At 37.5% G+C, this 23655-nt stretch overlaps 1 protein-coding gene across 1 annotated transcript in view; it reads right to left on the bottom strand.

Moving 5' to 3' along the window:
• The window catches only part of UTRN (utrophin), a 340746-nt gene that overhangs the window by 205203 nt on the left and 111888 nt on the right, over positions 1 to 23655 (bottom strand). Inside the window, exons 27-42 of the mRNA XM_053972321.1 lie at positions 23104 to 23283; positions 21404 to 21538; positions 20747 to 20896; positions 19213 to 19374; positions 18752 to 18880; positions 18148 to 18321; positions 17391 to 17546; positions 15862 to 16032; positions 13752 to 13931; positions 12008 to 12136; positions 11692 to 11862; positions 11012 to 11161; positions 9754 to 9891; positions 8797 to 8949; positions 2196 to 2387; positions 200 to 372 (exon numbers count right to left, since the gene is read on the bottom strand). Of these exons, the coding sequence (XP_053828296.1) occupies positions 200 to 372; positions 2196 to 2387; positions 8797 to 8949; positions 9754 to 9891; positions 11012 to 11161; positions 11692 to 11862; positions 12008 to 12136; positions 13752 to 13931; positions 15862 to 16032; positions 17391 to 17546; positions 18148 to 18321; positions 18752 to 18880; positions 19213 to 19374; positions 20747 to 20896; positions 21404 to 21538; positions 23104 to 23283 (2543 nt within the window). The remainder of the gene's footprint in view (positions 1 to 199; positions 373 to 2195; positions 2388 to 8796; positions 8950 to 9753; positions 9892 to 11011; positions 11162 to 11691; positions 11863 to 12007; positions 12137 to 13751; positions 13932 to 15861; positions 16033 to 17390; positions 17547 to 18147; positions 18322 to 18751; positions 18881 to 19212; positions 19375 to 20746; positions 20897 to 21403; positions 21539 to 23103; positions 23284 to 23655) is intronic.

Consider the following 23655-nt stretch of genomic DNA (forward strand, 5'->3'; position numbering starts at 1 on the left):
GAGCTTCATAAAAGCAGCCAAACTTCAATTTCTATGTTAACAGTTTCAACATTCAATAATTATGGAAATTATTTTGTAATACCAACAAATAAAAGCTGATGACTCCCAGACTCATCTGCATACATTGAAAAACACTTATATAAACATGTACATAAAGTATTTACCACATGGCCACAGAGACCAATCATGCTTGACTTACCACTTTCGATCATTGTACATTCTATTAATTCTGTCCCATTCTGCATTCAGCTGTGTTAGTGCATCTCCTATTTGTATTGCCTCAGGTCCAGATGCTTCCAATATAACATCAGGCTGCTTTTCATGTATTACTGCAATTTGATCCCCAAGTTTATCCAAAATATCTTTTATGTTCTGCAAGTACAGTAATGGCACAAGCCATTAGTAAAGTCAACACTAGCAGGAAATAGAAGAAAAATACCAAAATATAATATTTTCAAAATTCTTTTCCAAAAATTAGCATCTACAGTAAGACCATGACCATCAGTATCAGCAGCTTACAGTTTAAATCAGTTTTAGCAACTGAACTGAATAGTTCATCTTACCCTTTAAACATGTATCTTTTTCAGGATTTATGAAAAGGATGTAATAATTCATATATATCTAATTTGTTCCTAAGGTAAAGGGCACACCATACTTCTCAAAACAACAGTATCTTCACTGTTAAACAAATCTGCCCATGTCACTATGCATACTCTTTCCTCATGTACAAAAATGGACCACAAAATGCAACTTCATCATGCTTCATGTAAACTCCCATATGCAGAGAACTGCAAAAGCATAAGGCTGCATAAAGGTTTTAGATTTAAATGACAAAGTTAAAGTAATCAATTTTAAATACCACTGAACTATGATGTGAAAATTCCTTTAAACCAGATACTGTTGTAAGACTGCCTTGGTATTCGGAAGACAAACAGTCCATGCAGGCAGTGGAATTTACTTATCTTTTTGAATTTAAAACAGTAATGCTTCTAAAAATTCTATGCTCTGCTATTTGCTTTTTCTGAAAACATCCTTAGACTATACCAAAACTTCAAAATTAGATGAGACACCTGCACTAAAAATTAAGTATTTTAAACCTGTCTTAACATAACCACTCCAAACTGCACTCAAGGCAGCACAGAAACAGGGTAAGCAGGGGTAAGAGAATTTCATCAACAAAACAATGGCTGCCTCCTTTGCCAAAGGCTGGCACCATTCCCATTTCTGCTTTTATAAAATATATAAAAAACCCAAAACATGAGAAATGGAAGCATGTACATAGCAGAAAGAAAAGCATGTCAGAAAAGTGGACTGAAATTCTGAAATATTTTAAAGGACCTACATAGCAGCTGCAGAAACAGCTAATCTAGCTCTTGGTGAGAGGCAGAGCCCGACTACACCTCAGCTATGACACATGGACCCTGCTGTGATTCCCAATCCAGAGAGGTACACCTACACTGCACCATGCTATGTGTAATTCCCAACTCCAATGGATGTTTTCTGAGGCAATCTATTTCACACTCTTTTGTATGCTAAGAATTAAGCAGGGCTCAGACTTCTCCACACTCAGCTCATATTTGACAGCAGGATTCAGTATTTTCAAGCATAATTTCTTCGTCTCCTTTTGAAATAGGTGAGGTCCTCAACTATTTCTTCACTATTAATCACACAGGTAAATCCACTGGCTGACTATAAGAAGGGGAGCTTAAAAACTGAAAAAATATTGCTGAAAAAATATTGCTGTATCAGAACAGGTACCATCATCTTGTGGCCTCACACACAGGTTCATAAAAAGTCAAGAATCACCCTTTCTCCTGCTCCTATTTGAGCAATTGTTTTCACACGACCTAAGAACAGCAGCTGTATTAAGGTTATCAAGCAGGAATGTAAGGAGATTGGCTTTACCATTTCTCTAAGTGTTATGTAGAGTATGATGAAAAATACAAGTGTCTACGATAAATTAAATCTTGTTCCCTCAACCTCCCACTCAGTTTTCATGCTGCTATACTTTCTATCCAGATTATGCATAGAAAAAAAAATAGCCAACAGAACTGTCATTTTTTAGTTTTCAGTGCATATTGCATATATTGCATATACAAAGCAAAATCATAGATGTAGTAACAGAGTTGTAAAGGTGGCGGCCTTTCTTCTGCTGTTTCCCTTTCTCCACTCTGAATGTAATGCTTAGGCAGTACCTTCAGTGCATCTTCCTGAGCTGAAAAATCCTCATAGATGCCAGTATTCAGCTCTGGTGCATTCAGCAGCAGTTCAACATCAGCCATGGCCAGCAAAACTTTGTTGATTTCAACCAAGTACTCAGCTGAGAAAGGCAAGGTCCTAACTCCTGTAGCAAATTGGCCTTTTAACCTCTGCTGGACAGGGATTGCCTAAAAACATGAAAATTCTTTTTTTATTTCAAACAACAATCAATTTTATGAAAAAATCCCAAATCAATAAAGTACACTCAGAAAAATTATTTTTGTACATTAGAAGAGAAAACAAAGGCTTTTCTAGCAAGATTATATGAATTCAGAAAGCTGCAAGTCCTGCACAGGATAGTTTATTTATTTTAAAAGTTAGAAAACAGTTGATATCATGCCTCAAAATGACTCTGTAATATTCTTGATTAAAACTCCAAGCAATGGGAAGGGTACCACTTTAAGTGTCTCTTAACTTGATCCTTACCATTTCCAGAAATAACACTTCTTGACTGAGCCTGTATCTAGTGTTACAACCCACTCTGTTTCCTTCATCACCAAGATACCAAGTCACTGAAACACACTTATTCCCCTTTTACATTCTTTTCAATAAGCATCACCATCCCCACCCACATTTTCTAAACATTTTTAAAAAATAAATTAGTGCTCCACCAGTACTCCAATATTTTGCAGTAATAAAAGACAGTAACTCCTCCAGACCTTGCCAATTGTTTTCTGCTCTGGCTGCAAGGCTAGGCTATCTAGCCAAGTACCATGTTAGCAGATAAGAGAGTAAGAACAGTAATTTAATGCAGCTTTTTCTTGCCTCACAAATAGTGGGCTGGATCTGAAACATTGGGAAGATTACTACAGGAAGCTATCCCTCTGCCACGTCTGGCAAAAAATTAGCAGAGGCAGGTAAAGCAGACTGACCGAAAACATTTTTTAGCAGAAAATGTTTCTTGTCAAATAGGATTCCATTACCATCTCTGAAAACATCCCAGTTTTTCAAATTATCAAATAAAAGAAAGCCCACTTCCAAATATTGAAGAACTTAAGCAATGTTAAAACACCATGTTGTACTTGATAAGCGAATCAAGCAAGACAGAGGCACAGGACTGTGGGATTTAGTAACAGCTAAGAACACTCCAAAATGTGAAGAATAAATGTATGCTCATAGCAATTTCAGCCAGTGAATTTTACTTTGCAATTTGTCTGGGCTGGGTGCACACATGAAAATCTCTAGCACAGCTGACAACCAATAAAATATTAAAGCCCCACTAACCAAGTGGCTTGCAAGCACCTGTCTGTATCTTCTTCCTTCACATGTTTCTGAGAATTTCAAATATGTCACTCAAATTAACAGGAACCTAACATAACCAGCACATGTAGTGCAAATGAAGCAAGGCCTGCAGCAGAAAAGATATGTTCACATATTCATGATTCAGGACTTCACAAACACTAAGGATCACATGTTTCTAAGGATCTTCTTTGTTTTGTGTTAGTTTGTTTTTTTGTTTTTGTTTTGTAAAGTAAATAGTCATCCTGTTCTGAAACTGGGGACACAGCTTTTCTTCCACAAGACCTTTACCACTAAATACGATTTGCTCTCAGTCATTCATTGCACACCAAAGAAACAGGATGTATAGCATCCATAAACATAGCAGCATAAGTCTACTAAAAACAAGAATTATAGAAAAGCATCACAAATTACTCAGTACTGCTTTTGATTCAGTACAGCAAGCAAGCACCACAGTTAAAAACAAGGCTTACTCCACATGCTTTAGCTACAAACCCAGCATCTTGGTCCCTGATGCTCCCCAAATGCATTTTCTTGAGGCTCTACATATATTTTATCAGCTTCCATCAATGAAATTCAAAGCAAAAGCCCAAGGCTCAGATAGTGGTACAATTTCCTGTGGAAGGAGAGTGTCCCAGTTCCTAAGAAATCAGACAGCCTGTGCAACTCAAAGTATGTTTTCCCTAACAACATGAAACATATCAAGGTAAGAAAAAACACCAGGATGCCTTCTACAGCACAGCCATCTGCAACATCTTCACAAGGTGTTTTCTCTAACTCCCAACCATTCCAGAAGTCCCATTCTCACACAGGTGACAAGACTTCAGAATCAAGACTTCACCCACATGAATAGGTCACTGGGCTTTACTAAGTTTCCACTTCCCACACACTGCTTTGTCTCTCATTAGAAAAAACTTGCACAAGATTTAAAACAGCATGTGCTGGCACACAGCAAACTTGTTCTGTACTTGTGCATTGACATGTTCTGAAAGTTTCTGCTTTCCCAGTAACACCATCCTGGGCTAGATTACTCTCTTCTGCTAAGCAGTGAATTGCTCCTGATGCTGCTGCTCCAGAGTATACCTCCTTGCCAATCTCCTCCAGCTGCCTCCCATCACTGAGATGATGCTTCCGCCTCTCACAACCCTCATTCTTAAAGGTGAACATATCTAAGTGCTATAAACACATTAGTGCTTCAGTACAGCAGAGTTTTAATTGTTCAGCTGTTCTCTACCTTGCATTGCAGACTAGAAGCTTCTAAAATGCAGCGTAATATGCTAAAAAGCAGAAGTGAGGTTTTATGTAACTTTCTCACAGTTACCTGATAAATACCTAAATAACACAGAAGTTGGTTTTGGTTGCTTGGATCTGCTTTTTGGTGTTGGGGGTTTTTTTTGTTTGTTTTGGGTTTTTGGGGGATTTTTTGGGGTTTGTGGTTTTGTGGGGGTTTTTTTGTTGTTTTTGTGTTTTTTTGTTTTTTTTTTTTTTAATTAAGAAAAAAAAAAAAAAAACCTCAGGTAAGCAACCTCTTCACAGAATCCAAATGGTTTAGGTTGGAAAGGGACCTTAAATATCAACTCATTCCAAGCCCCCTGCCATGGGCAGGGACCACTTCCACTACATCAGGTTGCACAAAGCCTCATCAAACCCATAGTAGAACACTTCCAGGAATAGGGAATCCACAGCTTCTCTGGGCAGCCTGTTCCAGCGCCTCACCACCCTCACAGTGAAGAATTCCTTCCTAATGTCTAATCTAAAACTACTCTCTTACAGATTAAATCCGTTGTCCCTTGTTTTATTCCTCCATACCTTTGTAAAAAGTCCCCTCCAGCTTTCCTGTAGGTACTGGGAGGCTGCTATAAAAATCTCCCCAGAGTCCTCTCTTTTCCAGGTTAAAAGATCTCTCTGTCTTTACTGGAGCAGTGCTTCAGTCCTCCCACAATTTTTCTTAAGCATATATAAATAAAAGGTCAAGCTAAGGTTATTTAAGAGGAAATCTGACTGGATGACTTAATAGTCCTTTTCTACTTTAATTTCAGTGTTGATAGAGCAAGCTTAATGAATTTGCTCGCTCTTTAAATACTAGCAAAAACAAAGTATTGGGGGAATAAAGAGAATACTTGGTTATTACCGAACATTCTATAAATATGGCCACTCAATAAGAATGGCTAAAAATGCTTTTAATTTGGAGGCCAAATAAAAATTTATTCCCTCCTATACTCAGCATACAGTTTAACTTGCAATTCAGAATTCAGTTTCAGATTTTTTTTCCCCTCTCCCCTTTTACACTTAAATATATTTTGAAACAAAATCTACCAATGATTTGACTTGGTAAGATTTTCTGACTTGCTTTCCAGTGGATTTTGGAAACTACTGCCCTAGACATTAACATAAAATTAAATAATTTACCTCCTTGGATATTTAACTATATAAGCCAGTTTTTAAATCTCAAGATATTTCAGAACCAGTTTTCTAAAAAAAGGTTTCCCAAAGCTCATGTCCATTTAATTAATGCAGTCAGCAAACAATTGTTCATATTTAAGTAATACAGAACTTTTTCTATAAAAAGCATACTATAAAAACAAATACATTTTCTTAATTACAGAATTAATACTTCAAGAGCCTTCAAGACAATGTCTGCTTCGGTTTATAGGAAAAAATGCACTGTGCCTTCAACTGCATATTCACTGCAGCTCCAAAATTACCAATATTCACCATCTGAAAAATTACCATTTTCACTTCAAAACAATTTCCTAGAACCTGGAAAAATCTCTCAGGAATTTAGGCAACGAATTACCTCTGCAATTTAAGGTTTAATTATTTCCTTTCCCTCGTTTTGAACTCCGACAGAATAGTCCAATTTAAATAAATACTAAAGCACTGCTAGAAAAGAAGGACCTCTAGGAGATGCAAACTTTCAGTGCAAACTTTTCTTGCTAAGGGATCAGTGGCAAAACAAGGCTTACTCAAAAATACCTATGATGCAGAAGGGTTACCAATATTTCAAAGATATTTTAACTCCATAATCCCTAGAAGCATAAATGATGAGGAATATTTATGATCCAGCTACTTCCAGCAAATCAATATATAGATATGACCTTCAAGCACCAAAAATAAGTCCTCTCCTCCACACTTGCTTACAAAAGCATAAATAATGTATTTCATAAAAGCTCAATTGAAGTCTACTCCTCAGCTCAGCAGCTGAAATCTTCCTTTCCCCCCCTGTTTTGCTCACATCATACAGCAGTTTGTCTTATTCTCACTACAGCTTTACATCAAGGTGAGTGCTTAAGCCACCTGCACACCAGCAGGTCAAGAATTAATTTAGTGCTTCTCAGTCCTCAGCTGTGATGAGCAACAAGCACTGCAATTTTCAAGTCTGGTGGCTTCAAGAAAATTCTGGAGCAACAGTGATTATCTAAAAAGATGATATTTAGGAAGACTATTTCTCCCTTTAGCAACGTTATGGTCTCACACCATTTTCAGTGTTCAAGATCGATTAGTAGAGCCAGTGAAAGAACAAGCCATAAAAGTAAAATAAGGCCACTTGAAACAAGCTGTCTTAGCACTCAAATATCAGAAATACACAGGCAGAGGAAGTAAAGGCAGCAGTTTGAATTTCTAAGTTTCACACCAGTAATGAAAACTTCTGTTGTCCTTTTCTGACAATCTAGCTGACCTGAGCAAGGATAATATTTCTCCATAAACAGCCTATTCTAATTGCTACAGTAATCCATACTGACATGACATTCTGCATTCAGCAACCAGATTCACTTATCCAGGAATGGATCTAGCAGTAGCAGGATTAGCTGCAGTATATCCCTTTAAGAAATGGGCTTTACAGGAAACAAAGTATCTTCCTTAGAGAAGATAATTCAAGCTGCAGTAAGACTAATGGTGACAAGGAGGACCCATCTGAGGCATGACTGGACTGCACCCATTAGCAAAGAGCCATGCAGGTGCACCATTTTTCCATTTCTGTCCAGTAATTGATTCATTCAGTGCATCTGATGGTCAAACAGAAAAACTGAATAATGTTATTTTACTTTAAATACACATGGATCCCCATTCCCTTCACAAAAATTCCGTGGCATCAGTCAGGTCCCCAGGCTTATGTCACCAGAAGAGACTGCTGGAGACCCAACATGGAAACCTTATAATGTGAAAAAGTCTTTCTAAAGAGCAGCAGATCTTAAAGTTGATATTGAATTTTGCCTGTGTGACAAAGGACAGCAGACATCTATCACCTGCACCTGAAGCCACACAGCACTAGCTGTGAACAAATAGTACCACATATGATTTTGTGGTGCAAGTCTCACAGGGAGCCAGAGCATGTTACCCCTGCTTCCAGGTTTATTGGTTCTGGGTTTAAAAGTTACAAAGCAGTCAAAAAGATTTATAGATGTTAATTACGAACCCCTATATGCAGAAATTGAAATGTCCTTGACAGATGACCTAGCCCTCAAGCTTGTTCAAGACATTACTTAGTGCTTCACAAGGTTCTTCACTGTTATTGTCTAAAATATTAATGTAATTATCACAAAACCAAGTGTTTTTAAGGATGGAGAGGAGAAATAAAAGAGATTTAAAAAACACCAACAAAAAATATCCACAAAGCCACAACAAAAGCAATCAAAAAATACCTGTATCCTCAACAATTAAGACATACGACTTTCTGGGCAGTCAGTTTTATCAGACCCTGACATCATATCAGTTGCAAAATTGTTTGTCAAGACCCACACACGCATTATCAGAAATACCTCAGCCTTTGTCTGTTTTGTTAATATTCACTGCATACAGTAATATCCATTACATGAGGACAGTTATCTCTCTCTAAGCACTTGAGTCAGGAAAAGACAGCAGAGTAGTTACAATACTCTGACCACAGGATGCAAAGGCACTAGATTTAAGCCTTAAACAAGGCTTTTATCATACCTGCACCAAACTGATTACATCTGGCTGTTTGAGTTAAGGGTTTTAAAAAGGGTTAAGTGTAATCCTCATGGATCAAGACTGGCAAGACAAACTTTCCTGAATCAGGCCCACTGCCCAGATCACAGTCTAAGATTTGGGTCTGAAGGATAAGATCTTTTGGACCTATTATGACCATGTAGAAATTCCAAACTAGCATATGTTGATAATTTCCTAACAACAAATGAATGCTGTCATTTTGAAACACTTTTTTCCACAGAGATGTCCAAAGAAGATCACTAGACTAGATTAAACTCTAGTGTATGAATCTCCAAAGTTCATACACACCATTAACTCTTTGCTCTGAGAAACAGAAGCCTCATTTACCTGTAGTTTTTGTTCATCCTCCACACCTTGCAGCCCTGACAGACGGTCCTCAGCCTCATTCAGCCACTTCATTAGACTATCATGTTCCTTCTTATACTGGGAAAACACTGGAGAGAGTTCCACCGCCTGACTCCTTTGAAATGACCTGCACTCCTACAATCCAGTGTATTAGGAAAATATGGTGTAAAAAGAGGGAAGTAGTGAACAGAATAGGTCTTATTTATTTGAAAAACAAAAATACTTGAGGGATTCATTTGAAGCAGCAAATTCCAAAATATGCAATACTATTAATTTATTTTTGTAATAGCAATAGTAATTTCATGTAATGAAAGCCCTCCTGACAGTCTTGCCCTGCATCATTGAACTACACCTCAGCTTGCCTACTCCAGCATGATTCAAAAAGGTGAGCTAAAAGGAGCATCTTTGTTCTAGACAAAGCCATATTTAACACAGCATGTGTATGCAAGCACCACAACATGCTGCAGTCTGCAATTACTGCTAATACCCTCTATAGGAAGGAAGAGGAATTTGGGAGCAGGCTCAATCACACAAATGGCTTATGCTGAGAGGTTGGTATGTTTGTGTACATGTGTATACATAGTCACTCTTCACACAGCCTGGTGGTGGAGATAAACCTCTGTTGAAGGGCCAGCAAATACAGGTGAAGCAAATGCCCAACTCTGTGCACCCACCTATTTGGGTCAATACACAGGGTGGCCCTCTGTGAGGCTGTGAAAAGGACTTTAAAAATCAAAACTACTCCCCCAAAACCTAGAAATCAGAAAATAGTATTTTGGAATTGCAAAGATTCAGAGACTCAGATTGTGTGCACATACATTTAACTCTTCCCCAGAGAATCACATATGCTGAAAGAGTCATAAGTTATAAAATATGGTTGTAAGTGGGATACCAAAGGGAAAATTGATAAATGAGCTGTAGTCACTACCATAACTGTACCTGCAAACTGTTGTACTTTTTCTGCAGAAGCAACAACTGTAAGCGGATCTTTTCTCTCCTATGGTCCTCCATGGGCTGCTGGAGCAACTGCCCTCCTCTCTGTAGAACTTCTTCAATCTGAGCTCTTTGTTGATCCAGCTAAAATTACACAAATCTCTATTATCTACAGAAATTAATTTTAGAAACATTAGCTGCTCAGATATTAACAGCAATTGTACCAAACTTTTGTCTCATAATGCAAATGAGAGCCAAACAAATTCAAGCAGAGATTCTCCTCAACAACTACAAAATCATAAAATCCATAAACTTTCCATAAACTTTATAAAGAGATGTACCGAAAGGAGTTTAATGAGCCAGCAGTATGCATTCACATCAATAGGGTATTATGACTTTACCTCCATTTCTATTCTAGACATTCCTTGACAACAATAAGCAAGCTCAGAGCAGAACAGCACAAAAATAAAAATTCAATAAATATAAAAACAGTATAAAAGGAAGGTTATGTTCTATAACAATAGGACCTTCTGTAGAAATAGTTTAAAATTTGTGTTCTGTAATATACATGGCATTTTCCATAGACTTATATCCAGCTTTCCAGCTCATTTTATAGTATTTGAGCTGCTTAAAAGGAAGGCAGATAGAGTGGCCTGACAGGAATTTACCTGATTTTGTAGGCAACAAGGCCATAGTGGACAAGATGCTAAGAAAACTGTGGCAGTTTTATATGGGTGAATAGCAGAGTCTAGATAAGAATCTAGAAGATAAATTTTGTTCAAAGCTTCTTTTGTTTGGACTTCCAAGATAGAGCCACATTACAAGATTCTTACTTGCACCTTACCTCAAGCATCCTCTGACCCTGCCTATGCACTGTGATTCATTTTATCATACCAGTTTAAATTTGAACCTCATTCAAACATCATTCAAATACAGGCGGGATTTCTTACAAAGAGCTACTTTGAGTAGGAGATAGAAGATAGATGAACAAAAATCACAGTTCACTACTTGTATTCTATAAAATTGTGATGAAAATATGAACTCAAGTATGATTAATTACACTCAGGCCAGCAGCCAAGAGGCAATAGCTATGGGAAAAGTATTGGAAAATTGTGCAGGGTATCCAACAATCTAATAGTTCCCTTCCTTTTCTACCCTTAAGACATTTCATCAGAATTCCCCCTCAAAGTCTGGAGCAATGCAACATGGGGACAAAATAGGAAGTTATTTATTTAATTATTTATTTGTTCCATTGCTCACAAACCTTTTCATCTTCCCCACTCAACTCCAAATGCTTTTCCACAACTTTTAACATATTCTGTATGTCACTCTCAAATTTGTCCAGGTCTAGAAAAACCATTCTAGCTTCACGGGGCTCTGACATGACAGGAAGTCGTTCTTGTCCAACAAGCATCTGCAAAGCAAAATAAAACCTTAGTCAAGCTGAACATTTAGTCTGAACTGTCCCATACAATCCCCTATGAACAGGTATATCAGTAGATGACCATTAGATATCAGTAGAAATCAAAAATTTAAGAGATATATTATCTGAGAGAACTTGGTAATAAGTACTAAGTGTGTTCAAATTTCTACATTCAAACTTCAATCTGAGTATTTTGTTCTCAAAATAAATGTAAAATCTCCAGTCACATTAGCTTATGGTATTGTTTTGTAGTTCACAAATATGTACTGCAATATCTGCAATTTTCTGAATAGTTGTTTGTAGATTTTCCCATGAAACACAAGTCATCACCTGCTACTCAGGTAAAAAAAGCAGCTGGTATAAAAATTAGTCTGTTTTTCACATACAAATACCTACACTTAAAAGGGAACTCAAAAGCAGCAAAGTGCTGTTCTAATAAACAATGACTTATCCACTACAGCCAGTTGCCATCTTCTTGGCACAGACCTCCCAAGCAAGTTCTGGGGCTCATTCATCCTCACCTTGGCACTTTTGATGTGCTGAGAGACTTTTTCAAAATTACGGTTGAGTTCTGCCAGTTTGGGTTCAACAAGTTCCCGGCATGACACGCCCCGACCGTTCATTAAGATGACAGCCTGGTCACGGACATTATCCACTCGGAGACTGACATCATCTAGTTCCGATGTTAAACGCTAAGAAGTGAAAGAAAATGAAAATGTTCATCTCCTAGGCAAGGAGAGAGACATCTAAAAATAAGCAAATTGAAGCAAATTTGACATCACTCAGAATCCATGAGTTGACTGGTAATATTTTGACAGATGACACAACATTTCCTACCTTCACAGTTTCCTCCTTTTGGCTAGCTGACTTCTTCTCAATTTCATCCAGTAAGGCTTCAGCCTGATACAACCAAGTACTTATGTGGGCAACATTTTCATCAAAAATTTCCAGCTGGCCCTGATGATTCTGCAAAAAGATGAAAATATGTATGAATATGAGAAATTTCTAAAAATCCCACCAAAAAAATCCCAACAACAACAAGAAAAAACCCCACAAACTCAAAAAAACATCAAATAAATCAACCCTGCCAAAATCTTATGAGTACGAAGTAGATCGATAAAATAGTGTCATGGACACACTTTGGAACAAAACACTGAAAATTAGATCATACCTTTAATCTTCAATACTATTTACAAAAATTCAATTTTCATTCTAGACCCTTTGATAATGTAATTTCTAATTCACAGAAAGGGAAATAGAAATAGTTGAGGTAGTTTGTACAATTAAAGATAGACAATATATTACAAAACTATAACCAGTTCAAAATATCTCAGTCAACCAAAAACTTCACAATTTTTTCTATCAGCACTAGGGGGTACAACAGTATGCACCGTGTGTGGTTGTTGGGTTTTTTTTAATTGGAAAGGGATTATGCCAAACTTACAAACTATAGCAATCAAGTTTTGATATTTTACTGATTACATTAAAGTATTCCTTCCTCTTAAGAAAAGTAACAAAATTGTAGACGTGTTAATTATGTCTTTCACATGCAGTCAGAAATTGTAACATTAGGTGCTCCAGACAGATGTAATTTTATTTTGTGTATCAGATTCAGAGAAGTAAAAATCTGTTTAAGCCTTTCACCAAAACAAAAAGATAGACAAGATTTGCTCTTTTAGAATAAGAAAAGAAAGGGAGAAAAGAGAGAAGGCCTATGATTGTGCTTTGTAAGGTTTAATTCTTCTTTTGCTACATGAAGCTCTAAGTTTCTTGATGTTAAGATAGAGAGCATAGACAATACTTGTCACCAGATATTAACATAGTCTAGAAGTATTTAGTTATGGATCATCCTTACAGCATTTACACGTAAACTACCTGACTACTCCTAACATGGAATTGGATTACAAAATGAACACTATCACCTGCAACAAGCACTGGACAGAAAGCACAGGCCTCACCATCCATGCATACATTGTTTCCACAACTTCCACCTTCTGAAGTCCCTGATATGGTTTGATTGTCATAACTAGCTAAACAACACCAAAATATCTTATTCATACAAAAGTATCAGTCTGATACTAGTATCAGTTGTAGACTGTTTCATGTCCATTTAGCTTAATTAGCAGCTTTAGGTGTATTAATATGCCTGGGCTTTCATTTAATCATCCAAATAGATGCTGCTGCCATACTCGAAGTTACTGCCATACACTTGCAGTTATGGTCTGTCCAAAAGAGCAATAGGCTAACAGAGTCACACGTGCTTTGCTGAACACCAGTAGGAAGTTATCCATTGTCCATTAAATAGCCATCATCCAGCTCTCAAGTTCATGTTGGAGCTGGCACAGAGACTAAATATTCAGGCTGAATAAAGAGCAGCACATGCAGCAGCCCAGTTTTCCATCTTCCTCATGACTTACCTCTCCATCTACAGCATAAACAAATATCCATTCCACATTCTTTGAAGTCCATGAGGCACCATGGAAGCTTCACTTTACAGTAAAGTGAGTCAGGTGAAAACCCCAACCGCTCCAAAGAGGTGGAAGGAGAGCTACACTGAATATTTCTCATTCATGCAACTTACCAACAAGGTGTCACACCAGTCCTCAGTCCAGGTTCGAACTCTGCTCCAGCCAGCATTAAGAACACACAGCTTCTCCTCCAGGACAGTCTCACTCCCTTCCACCAGAGACTGGAGTGCAGTGCAGCTTTCTGTGATGCTCTTCAGATCAGCCTTTCTCCTCTCCAGCTCTCTCAGAACATTCTGAAACGAGTTCAGCCATTAAAACTGCACTGCTCCCAAACACAGGAGAGGCAGATTTTTACCTCCACAGGAAACAAATATATTGTAGGTGATCTTCACTTGTGGAAAGAATTACACCAAGTGTAATTGCCTTCTGTTTACAGTCACGGTCTGTAGACAGTGATCTCATTTTTTAAGAGAGTGAGAGCACAATGCATGTAAGTGTCCTGAACAACTTAGAGACTCTTTTGCTTTGTTGTCTTAGATCATCTTCACCATTTCTTTTTCTATGTAGGTAAACCAAATGCATCACACTACATTGCAGGTCCATTTTTAAAAGCCTTTTTTCTGCATTGTAAAGCACAAAACAAATTTCAAGAGACACTCGAAATTCTTCTGTATCTTTTCCAATTAAAGTACTTTTACAGCTGGCAACCATGAGAAACATGGTAGGCCGATGCTAAATATTTTTTTGAGAACCATCACAACTCATTACTGCAGATGTTCAATTCAGTGTCTACATAATACAGACTCCATATTGTTATATTATCTATATACAGAAATATAAATATATGTATCTTTAGCTCTACCCTTTTTTCCAAGTCATCTCTGCCTTTAAATAGTTTTTTTAATCTAAAAAAAACACACCTTTTTTTGAAAGAATGCATACTGACATACAAATTAAGCAATAGGTCATCTCTTGGATATCAGTATACAGTTTCCATGTGGAAAACAGACCTCTTGCCATATGAGATCACCAATTATTATTGACGATACCTGCCAACTTAGAAAGTTCTTTGATGTCAGTATACAGTGTGGTGAGAAATGCACTTAATCACTGCCAGTGTCTGGAACTCCTTGAACACACTATCTATGAAGTAAGTACCTTATTCTTTTACCATAACTTATTATCATAGAAACATAAACAAATACTCAAGTTACTGCATTTCAAAATTGCCCCTAGAAAACTTGAAAACAGAAAGGACAACTTAGTATGCAGTATATAGGACTTGTCCTCCTGGGGGTGCAGCACAAGAGTCATTATTTGCATGGCTTACAAATGTATGGTATACTTCCAATAAGGATTCAAAAGTTTGTTTGGAGAGGAATCTTGGGGATACTGCCACAGCAAAACCCTAGCAGTAATAATTACTAATCCTGATTGAAATGCCTGAGAACAGGTTACATTAGATGAGTTTGCAGTTTGGTGAGCTTTCAAGTTTTAAGACTGCAGACAGACCTATTCCTTTACAGAAGTAAAAGGTGACACTTCCTTTACAGAAGTAAAAGGTGACAGAAAACAAAAACTGGAAAGGTCAGTACTGCTGAACTGTATCAAACGACAGTTATGGCTAACTCCTAGTAATACCCAAATTTCTACAGCGTGAGAAAATATAATTACTCTGAAGAAACACATTTGCCTGTTTCAATTAAAAGATTCAATTTGTAAGTGAAAGAAAATAAGGAATTACAGTAGCTTCTTATTTTGCAAAGTCACAATTTTGAAGACAAAGCTGTTTCAGTGAAAAGTTACAAAATCAAGTTTTCATTGAATGCACTTTTCATTCAATGCACTTTCAATTTGTTCTACTAAATATTTGATATATGAATAAAATATTTGATCCAGTCCACAATTATATTTGCTGATAATTTTAAGAATATTATACTTGTGAAACGTGTAAGAGATACGGTAACTCTTAAATACCTATTAGTACAAAATATGTAGTAATAGCTTAAATATTTCACTGGCATTTAAGGTTCATGCAAAATGCCTGAGATAAAACAGATCAGACTCAGTAAGGTGCTGAACATGAACTATTGACTCTACTAAAATTTCAGGATGTGGGAGATTTAGAAACAAGTTACAGGGATTTAAATTCACAGCCACTTCTACATAGTATTGCCATAATGTCAGAAATTTTTTCTACCCATATTTAGTAAGCATGCTTACTTTGGCCCAGGCAATTTCTGAATCTAGATCAGAAAGCAAGCTCTCTGAAGTGGATTTCTGCACAAGGTCAGCTTCAGTTGTAGCCAGCCACTCTGACAGAGAGGCAGACTCCTTCCTCATTTTGCGTGCCAGCTGGGTTGCTCTTTCAAGGTCTTGTTTTCCTTCTGTCACCTACCAAAAAAAAAATTAAGAGGAAAGAAAGAAAACAAAATTAGATTTTAAAAGATAGCAAATGCAAAATACTAGCCAGCTAAAATATCCACCTAAATATATAAAATCCTTGCACCTTAAAACTGTCTTGCTCTAAGTAAGGACCCTAAAAGGAAAGTTCATAAGTTTCTGTATCTTACTATACAACAAACAATATATACAAATAATTTTAAATTGAGATACTCCTAAAGAAGATAAAGAAACCTCTATACCAATTTATTTATAGCTAGCAATCACCAAACTGACGTTTATCACTTTATTTTGCTCCTTTTGCTGAAACTCAAAGGACTGTAGAATCTAGTCACTCACACTGGTAAAATTCAATTCCTCCTAGTAATTTGTAAGGCCTGCTAGCAGTAAGCTGTAAAGAAAAAATTCATTGAAAATCTAGTCTGCCCTTAAAAATGTATCAGTAAAATTAACATTAAATTTGATGTTTGTCACAATAAAATAATTTGTATTCACACCAGTTACACAATTAGTCTGGTCAGATTTTAACACAGACTTAAGAAGAACTCCAAGCATCATAGTCAGAATCAATTGACATTTCAAAAAATTGTGCTCTGTTCTCTGCTCAGAAAGAAAAATAATAACATTATACTGTTATTAACTCTGCCTTTCTACCTTTTCCTAATCTCTTGTCTACGTGCCTTCCAGAATCCACAGCTTCTTGGATATTCTCAAATTCACAACTGCAAAGTATTTCCTAGGACCCATTCCGAGATATTCCAACAGTGAAATCTGACTCTTTAGCCCCAGCTTAATTCATGGAGCACTGAACAGACAGAAATCCACTTGGGATTCCATCTTAATTTAGGTAGAGAGTCCTACCTGCCCAGTAAGGGTTTAACCATTTTTAAACACTTCTCTTGGATAAGTAAATATTCAACTAATAAGAAAATTATGCAATATTTAATGCAGTTCATGGGAAATACAGATTTGCCTGTATTTTCTATTTCACACTGAGAGCAACCATTTAGATGGACTACAATTCAAAATATCATCATGACACCCAAAAAACCTCAGACTGACTTACATTTCTCACATGACAATCTGACAATAAATTATCTTAAAGGACTTTAATGTATGGTAGGTCAGCTTTGCCAGGGCAACCAAAACTCTGTGAACCTTCCTTTCTTCAAGGGTACCTCTCCTCCAGGGAGGTATGTGTAATATCTAATCTTTCAACTAATTGCTCCTGGATGCAGCAACTAGCCTACATGCCATCAGCTTTAGAATCAAACTTAAAACACTATCTAACAGCAAGGAAGAGAAATAACATGCAAACAAATATTCATACATTTATTTATTTTTCTTACCTGTGCCCCCAAGTCATTGTAAAGAAATTTCAGTGCTGTCAGCTGTTCATCCATCCCTTTAGGATTATCCGTCTGTTGTTTCTGTACAATTTGCCTTCCTGTCTTGATGACAGTTTCAACTTCCAATTTCACCTCACTGAGGGTCTTATAGAGTTTCTAAAATCACAAATGTGTATATTGGTGATCAATTTGTAAGGCAGGTTTTCTGACTCTGCTTCCTTTGAGGACCTTAACTTCAAATTGCACTTAAATTCTGATTTATGAATTAATAGCAATATCTGGCAAGAAGATTCCAAACTCCTCATGATTTTTTATTCTGATAAATACCCTGATAATATTTTAGTCTAGTTTTTATTTTCTTATTATCTTAATAATAAGATGAATAATTTAACAGTGTTTGCTCCAAGGCTAATATTGTGATCTGTACTTCGTCTTAGTATTTGTTTTGTTCAAATACTAATGACTTTGATGCTTCTCCAGAACATAAGGATGAACCAGGGAAGGGAGTTTATAAAATCTCAGCTGTTCCACCATATCTATGATTGACAGCCCACTGCTTTTATGTCCTACAAGAATATGAAGTTTTTAGTTATCAAGCGCTTTGTTAGCACTTTCCAATGAGCTGCAATAGTTCCAGCTAAAGGTTCTAGTAGTAGATGACTTCAAGCAAAATTTCCTCAGAAGAGAGCTTAAAGCAACAAGAACTACAAGAAAAAGAAGCACCCCCAAGCACGAGTCATGAACATTGCATACATACCATGCACTTCTCCAAGTGAGTTTGGATTACATCTGGGTCAGTATCCTTCACATCCAGGACATGAAGTTCTGCTTTTACACCATCCAACACCCTCTTGCAATCTAACATGCGCTGCTCAAAATTGGCTGGTTTCTGGAAAAGCTGATACTTTGTACATACTTCACGGAGCTTTCTCTGTTTTAATGAATATTATGTTGAAAGATTGTTTTAAATTAGTACCTGCACTTCAAAAAATAACCTTTAAAGCATCTCACACCACAGATTATAACCCATCATGCCACCAGAAATCAATATATATGGAATTTTGGCTTGGCAAATAATGGCGCCATCACCTGTTCCTTGTTTCTACCTGAGGAGCAAGAGAGATGTCATTCTGTATCATACACTTTGAAACTACCCATTCTACTCATATGCAGAGACTTGCTCTTTTAGCATTTATCCCATGATACTTGTGAAATTTAAGCTTTTCTTCAATTCATCTAGGGTTGCTTGTTTCCTTATGAAAGCACATAAAAGCACATACTGTTTTCTTATGAGGTTCATCTGACTGCACCAATTTACAGGCTGACACAGCAGGGTGTAAGGGTGGCTCTCATGTCTTTACCTGCAAAGCATCCAGCTGAGTTCCACCACGGGGAGACCTGCATTCAGGAGAAGCAGGAGGGAAAGAGCGAGCACTTTTCTTCAGCTCCTCTAAGGTGGATTCATGAGCTGCAATCTCAGCTTGAATTTTCTGCCATATCACAGAAGCAGGAAAAAATATATCACAAAGCTGCTTGCAGAGAGAGGAAGGGGAACTTTCTTACCACCCACCAGAAGTAAATCTACTCTGTAAAACTTAAACACCACCAGGTTTATTTTAAATATTCTGCCTTTAGTGACAGCTTACTGAATTGAAAGCTGCTGTTATTTAATACAACCTTCTTAAAAAAAATAAAACACTCCAGATTGCAAAAGATAACACATAGTGCATCAGCACAGGACTGAAATTTATTGCTAAGTCTAGACTAAGCACTATCATCAATATTTCCAAAAGTTTTGTAGTGAAGGGCTATAAAGAAATACCTGGGCCTCCTTGGGCATCTGAAAGGCATCTATCCTGTCAGTCAGGTAAGATGTCAGCTGTCTATCCAGCTCTCCCAAACTTTCCTGCAAGACCTGCAACATGTGGTCAGTTTCTCGCATGGTCTGAAGCTGTTGTTCCAAGGTGATCTGTCGGCTCACCGCCTGAGTAGGACAGAAAGGTAAGACGAGATGCAGCAGTAATTCAATACAAATTATAGTAGAATTCCTCAAAACAAGTTAGGAGAGACCAAAAAAGATCCTATACCTGGAGGACTGGCTAAAAAGAATCCTAGAAAGCAGCAATTTTTGAAGTTTGCTTTGGCTTCTGAATCAATAACTGACAAGCAGTGGAATAGAAGGAGAGTTCTGCTGCTAGATATATATGAGATAGTAAAAAAACACCTCTCTTACCAGCTCGGGAAGAAAGTACTCTGTTAAAATGTCACCAGTTTCAAAAATAAGCTATTCAATGGGAAACAGGAACTTCACAATAGACCACAGATCAATGTTGTTTGATATGTTCATATTCACATTTTCTTTCAAAACAATAAACTCATTCAGTTACACTGTCAAAACAGAAGTTCACCATTTTTTCCCTTTATTGTCACTTCCTTTAACAGCTTCTGAAATGTCACTACCTGCACAGGAACACAAATTCTCCACTATCAGCACATGCATGCGTAGACCAGTGCACACAGAGATGCACACACACACACAGATGTGGAGAGCTGTCAAAAGCCGAGGGTGTGAGTGCTGCAGCTGCCAAAGCAAACAGGTTTTGAAATGGCAATCCTGCTGTAACAGGAAAAACAGCAGTCAATGCCAGCACATAGCCGCCAGCTGAGGGTACTGCATTCATGTTGCTCATTGTAATGAGGATGAACTGAAACTCCCTCTACGATTACATTTTTTCATCAGTGACAGAGAACAACTCCCATCCTACAATTTGGCAGGGGCCTGTATTACCAGGATACAGAACACAAATTACAAACCTGTGCTACCTGAAATACAGCTAGTCTTCCTCTACTTATTACATCTATAAAAGACTAGACTGAAGTAGAAGAGGAAGAGAACAACCTAATAGATGAGTAAAGAGAAGAATGTTCTCCTTCTGTTCTTTGTTTCAGCATGACTTCTTCCTAGCTATTTCTAAGAGTGAAAATGTCACTTACACTCCTCATTTTTGCAGATAGTGAGAAAATGACCAGTATTTATGGCAGTAGCAAAGCAATATTAAATTGTTAATATTTAACTGTTCCTTGATTTTAGAATTGCCTTTTTGTCAAAATTATCTAAAAAATACCAGGGCATCCCTGCATGCAAGCTTGCAAAAAAAACTTCACTTATGTAATGAAAAATAGAAAAGCATCTTGCTCTTTGGACATTTTTACAAATTGAAAACAGCTGACTCCACTGAAGCTATTTATTCTTTTCCTGTATTGCAGTCTGGTATCTTTGAATTCAGCTAACAAGAATCATTTCAGACTTGAGCTGAAAAATCCAGTCTACTTCAACCCTCACCCCAAGTTCTTACCAAGTGACTCAATTCCTCATAGCGGGCATTGAAAGCTTCCAATTTTTCACTGATGATGTCATCAAGAATCCCTCCATCAATCAACGTCTGCCCAAGTTCCCGAATCTGGGTTCGATTATCAGCTGGGTGACGCAAGACTGATTCCAGGGACTAATTAGAAAAAGTTTTAAAGGTCAAGACACTGAATATTACTGTATTTTCAGAGTTGGAAATCTGGTTGTATACACAAGTTTAACACTTCAACAGTCTTGAGAGTGCTCTAAAAGCATAAATCAGTTATGGCTTAATTCATAATGGCACATGGCATTATGGCACAGAGGTGATTTTACTTTAGATAATCAAACTTTACAACACTTTTTGCCTACTCTCATAATTTCATACTACTATAGCCCTGGAAGGAATTAACCAATTTACACAGGCCACGAGAGAGTATACAATTTTATCACAGTACCAAGTGTGGCACTATCACCTACAGTAAAAGTCCACTTTTGGTGGAGGCTCTTACAAATATCCATTTTCAATTTGGAGTAATATGTTCATTTAATGTGAAGAATCAAAATACTCAGCACATTTCAGTATGCCACTGAAGTGCAGATTTTTTTTTTTTTAAACAGAGCTATCTAAAAAATTAGTCATCTGATAGAATCATTATAATACCTCAAGGGCATCATTGACAGCATCCAATTTATCAGGTAGATTTCCTGTCATTTGTACTCTTTCTTCCAGATTGTTTAGCCAAGCTGTTTCTAAATCAAGATACTGAAGCAGCTCAATCCAACAGGACCATACTTCCTAGGAGCAACAGAAAAGAAAAAAATTAGCCTAGAATGCCAGGCATAGCTCATATACCTTATGAACAACTTAAACATATGTGTCTGAGAAATCACCTAAAAGAGACAAGTAGAAAATATTAAGAAACATGTCACAGTACAGTATGTTCTAGATAAAACAACATGCAGCTCTGTCAGGAAGATGCAGAGAAAGGAGCATAGCAGTCTCTAAACTTGTGTTAAAACTATCATTGACATAAAGGTTCATATTACTATGTAAGAATGTAACAAAATGCATTGGATCCTTGCAGGACACACACACACACTCTACCCCAGATTATAATCTCTTGTTATAATTTTTATTGGATATCAACCTTTAATTTTTGTTAAATTCCTTTTTGCTGTTTTGGGAGACAGATCAGTAACAGGTCTGTGAGACAAGTTTACTCATTTGCAGAAGCATCAAATACAATTATAAAAAAAAAGCTAGATGGTGTCTCATGGATTCCAAATATATCATTTCAAGAGAAAGTAATCTTGGAAAGGAGTAAAATGCATTTATGTTGAAGCTACTTATTCAGACATTTTCAGTGTCCTTCTCCACTCCCCTCTTGTGCCACCTGCCTTCATTTTACAAAATCACAGACTCACTTAAGTTGGAAAAGATCTGAGAGATCGTTCACTCCAATCAGCGATCAAACATCACTTTGTCAACAAGACCATGGCGCTAAATGCACATCCACTCCTGCCTTAAACACCTTCAGGGACAGTGACTCCACCACCTCTCTAGGCAGCCCATTCCAATGTTCAATCATTCCTTCTGTGAAGAAATTCTTCCCAATACCAAACATAAATCTCCTCTGGACCAGCTTGAAGCCATTTCCTCTCATCCTTTCACTGGCCTCAGAGAAGATGCCAAACCCCACCTGGCTACACTCTCCTTTCAAGCAGTTGTAGAGAGCAATACGATCACTCGTCAACCTCCTTTTCTCCACACTAAATACTCCCAGCTCCCTCAGGAGCTCCTCATAGCACTTGTGCTCCAAACCTTCTAACCTGCTTTGCTGCCTTTCTCAGCACCCCAATGTCCTCCTTTTAGTAAGAGGCCCAGAACTGGCCAATGCACTCAAGGTGTGTCCCACCAGCACCAAGTACATACAGAGGGACAATCACTTTCTCAGCCCTGCTGGCCACACTATTTCTAACAATGGCCAAGATGCCATTCTGAGCCATCAGGGCACACTGCTGGCTCACATTCCATGGGTGTGTATCAGCATGCTCGGGTCCTTTCTTCATTGGACATCTTCCAGCCGCTCTTTCCCCAGGCTGTAGCACTACATGGGGTTGTCGTGACCCAAGTGCAGCACCTGGTACTTGGTCTTGTTGAACCTCATACCTTTGGCTTCAGCCTACCAAATCAGCCTGTCCAGATTCCTCTGCAGAGCCTTCCTACCCTCCAGCAGATCAATACTCCCACCCAACTTGGTGTCATCCACAAATTTACTAAGGGTAGACTTGATACCCTCATACAGAACATCAATAAAGCAATTGAACAGATATTTCTAAGCAGAGTGCTATCATTCTTGCCTCCAAAGTGTGGCATTTCCCCCGGATCCGATTGCACAGTAGCTGGTAGTTCTCCAGCACAACATTCAACTCAGTCGCCAGGTCCTGACCACTGGACGGCACTTTGGTGGCCAACATCTTGATGTTGTCCTTGAGAATCTTCACCCTCACCTCCTTCTGCAACACATCCTCTTTCGCTCTCTGTCGAAAAAACATATTACATTATCAACCTTCAATTGCCTTACACTCAGCTACTCACCACTCAAATCAATCATAAGCAGTTTCACATTGGAGGTCTTGCTGCCAATGTATTTCTTGGGCCTGAACACAATAAAATACAGCACTAACTTGCATGGAATTCAGGTCATGTTAGCAAGTGGTAAAAGATCCTGTTTTATTAAGCATACAGATATATTTACCATTCATGGTTTGTTCTTTAAAAAAACTCATAACTCAAAGCAAAAAAAAAATTAAGTTCAGTGCTATTTCTATGCTATCATGCAAATATGAAAAACAAATTAACCAGAAAAAAAAATAGACATTTGCTAAAAACAAGTATATCAAGAAGAAAAA

This window comes from Vidua macroura, chromosome 3, assembly GCF_024509145.1.
Source record: "Vidua macroura isolate BioBank_ID:100142 chromosome 3, ASM2450914v1, whole genome shotgun sequence".
In the NCBI taxonomy this organism is placed as follows: domain Eukaryota; kingdom Metazoa; phylum Chordata; class Aves; order Passeriformes; family Viduidae; genus Vidua; species Vidua macroura.